The following is a 1,847-nucleotide window of genomic DNA, read 5'->3' as shown; positions in this document are numbered from 1 at the left end:
CATTGGAAAGGTGAATTTCCATGTGTCAGTATTCTAGTTTATTCGGGTCACTACCATGAACGAGATCTGTGGTTTCTCGCAATTGCAAGCACGTAGCAATGAGCGTAGTTATCTAACTTGTTGGTTCATTAAAGAAGTCCGTATCTGTCGTAACTTGTAGGGTGGATCAAGTGTCCCTGAATGTGCGTCACTTACCACTTTCCTATCCCCAAGGCTCTAATTACACAATGTGACTTAAGTGTGCTGGCTGTGATTCGGGGTTGTGCATTCCCCAAACAATTTGCAGACGTTGAATTTAAGCTCCCCGGCCATCTGACTGCACGTTTTCTGTTTGTCTGTGTGTAATTTCTAAGTCAAAGTTAGCAAATATGGCAAATCCGGTCATCCATGAGAATTGTTTCGCAGCTTAGTTCATTGTTCTGTCTTTATCGTGAGCTTAAACCAGTAAGGATGTTTCCACTGCGATTCATGAGATCTTATGGGCTGCGGTAAATGCCTCTTTAACGTACTGCCAATATGATGGACCTTAATAGTGCCCAATTTTTTAGTATGTAAAGGAAATATGAAAGATCGTGCAAAACGATGTAATCCGACTTTACTTGATCATGGCTTGCATTTACTTGGTAAAATTGCGGCCGCCGTTACTGTACTGAACATAGCAGTCGATTCTCCTCTCAACTTCCCTGTCTTTAGTGCTGGTGAATTGATTTCCCCAACCAATCCGTTCAAGCGCTCAGGCGAACGAAGAGAGAAGGTCTGTTGAAGGGCTTTAACTGTCACACTTTGATTTCATGCGCCCATTTCACAAAGTCGAACTGGTATCTCTTCCACTGAACACTAGTTCCAGTGAAGAAGGCGGTGCGTGATATAAGATCGGGCAAAGGTGCTGTTTGGGAGTTAGCAATGGTAGGTGGATCGAAGCACACCTCCAATTAGCAAAAGATGTGAGGCCTCTCCACTGGCTATAAGTGGAACAAGTGCATTAATTTGAAGGAGGCTGTGACTTGCAATGCGGCGGTGGTGCAGACAACCATTCTAACTGGTAGAGATAAAAGAGATGCAGAAGTGGCTGCTGCTGGACGTGGCATTAGGCATTTAATTGGATAATGCTCACGTGATATTTGGTGGAATGTTTGCAGATTCATCGAGCATGACCTCTATGTGGTTGTTTTTTTGCATCCTGGCCATGATTTTGTTCTCCATTATCATCGAGAAATCCCAAACTGAAACGTGGGATAGAATGAAGGGTGGCACCGCTCCTATTTCTCATTCACCCATATTTCGCTAACAAACCATCACCTTTAGACATTACCTTGAATACATATGACTATGCAGAAAAATTGAAGATTTACTGAAAATGCTAGAGTGAAATGGAAGCATGAGTAGGTAGACGTGAGTTTTTTCTCGTCTTTTAGAAGTTGAAATCTCTGGACACATTTGTAACACCAGAAGTTGCACCCGTTGCTAAATGTATGGGAAGTTTTCCTTCAGACGTTAGTTGGAATTTAGAGCATACGAGAAACAGCTTTATTTGCATTTTTATAGTCCTTCTCGTCGGTACACAACGCATTGAGGCAATACTCATGCACGCCAATACTCACTAATAGATCAACATCATTCCGGACGATACAAATGTGTCATAGTGATGACCAAAGCGGAACTCCAAGCCTTAGTAATCTTGGCAATGAGCACTTGCACACACGCTGTATAAATGCTGTGCAGGCATCGTCTGCATCGAAGATCACGCTTTCTACAAAGCCATAGCTTTATCACTTTGATCTGTAACTCACCAGAACCGAGGCTTAACCATCTGCACTGCTGCGCAAGCCAACGTTATTCATAAAAGT

At 42.8% G+C, this 1,847-nt stretch overlaps 1 protein-coding gene across 1 annotated transcript in view; it reads left to right on the top strand. All coding sequences in view use genetic code 11, as the record gives it.

The window, feature by feature from the left end:
* Nucleotides 1–1,847, top strand: part of EGR_10517 (hypothetical protein) — a gene marked incomplete at both ends in the record, with an annotated part of 13,287 nt that overhangs the window by 3,556 nt on the left and 7,884 nt on the right. The window contains one exon of the mRNA XM_024499766.1: nucleotides 558–623. Coding sequence (XP_024345820.1) covers nucleotides 558–623 — 66 coding nt within the window. The remainder of the gene's footprint in view (nucleotides 1–557; nucleotides 624–1,847) is intronic.

This window comes from Echinococcus granulosus (genome assembly GCF_000524195.1).
Source record: "Echinococcus granulosus chromosome Unknown EG_S00228, whole genome shotgun sequence".
Lineage (NCBI taxonomy): Eukaryota > Metazoa > Platyhelminthes > Cestoda > Cyclophyllidea > Taeniidae > Echinococcus > Echinococcus granulosus.
This window is presented reverse-complemented; position numbering and strand designations above follow the sequence as displayed.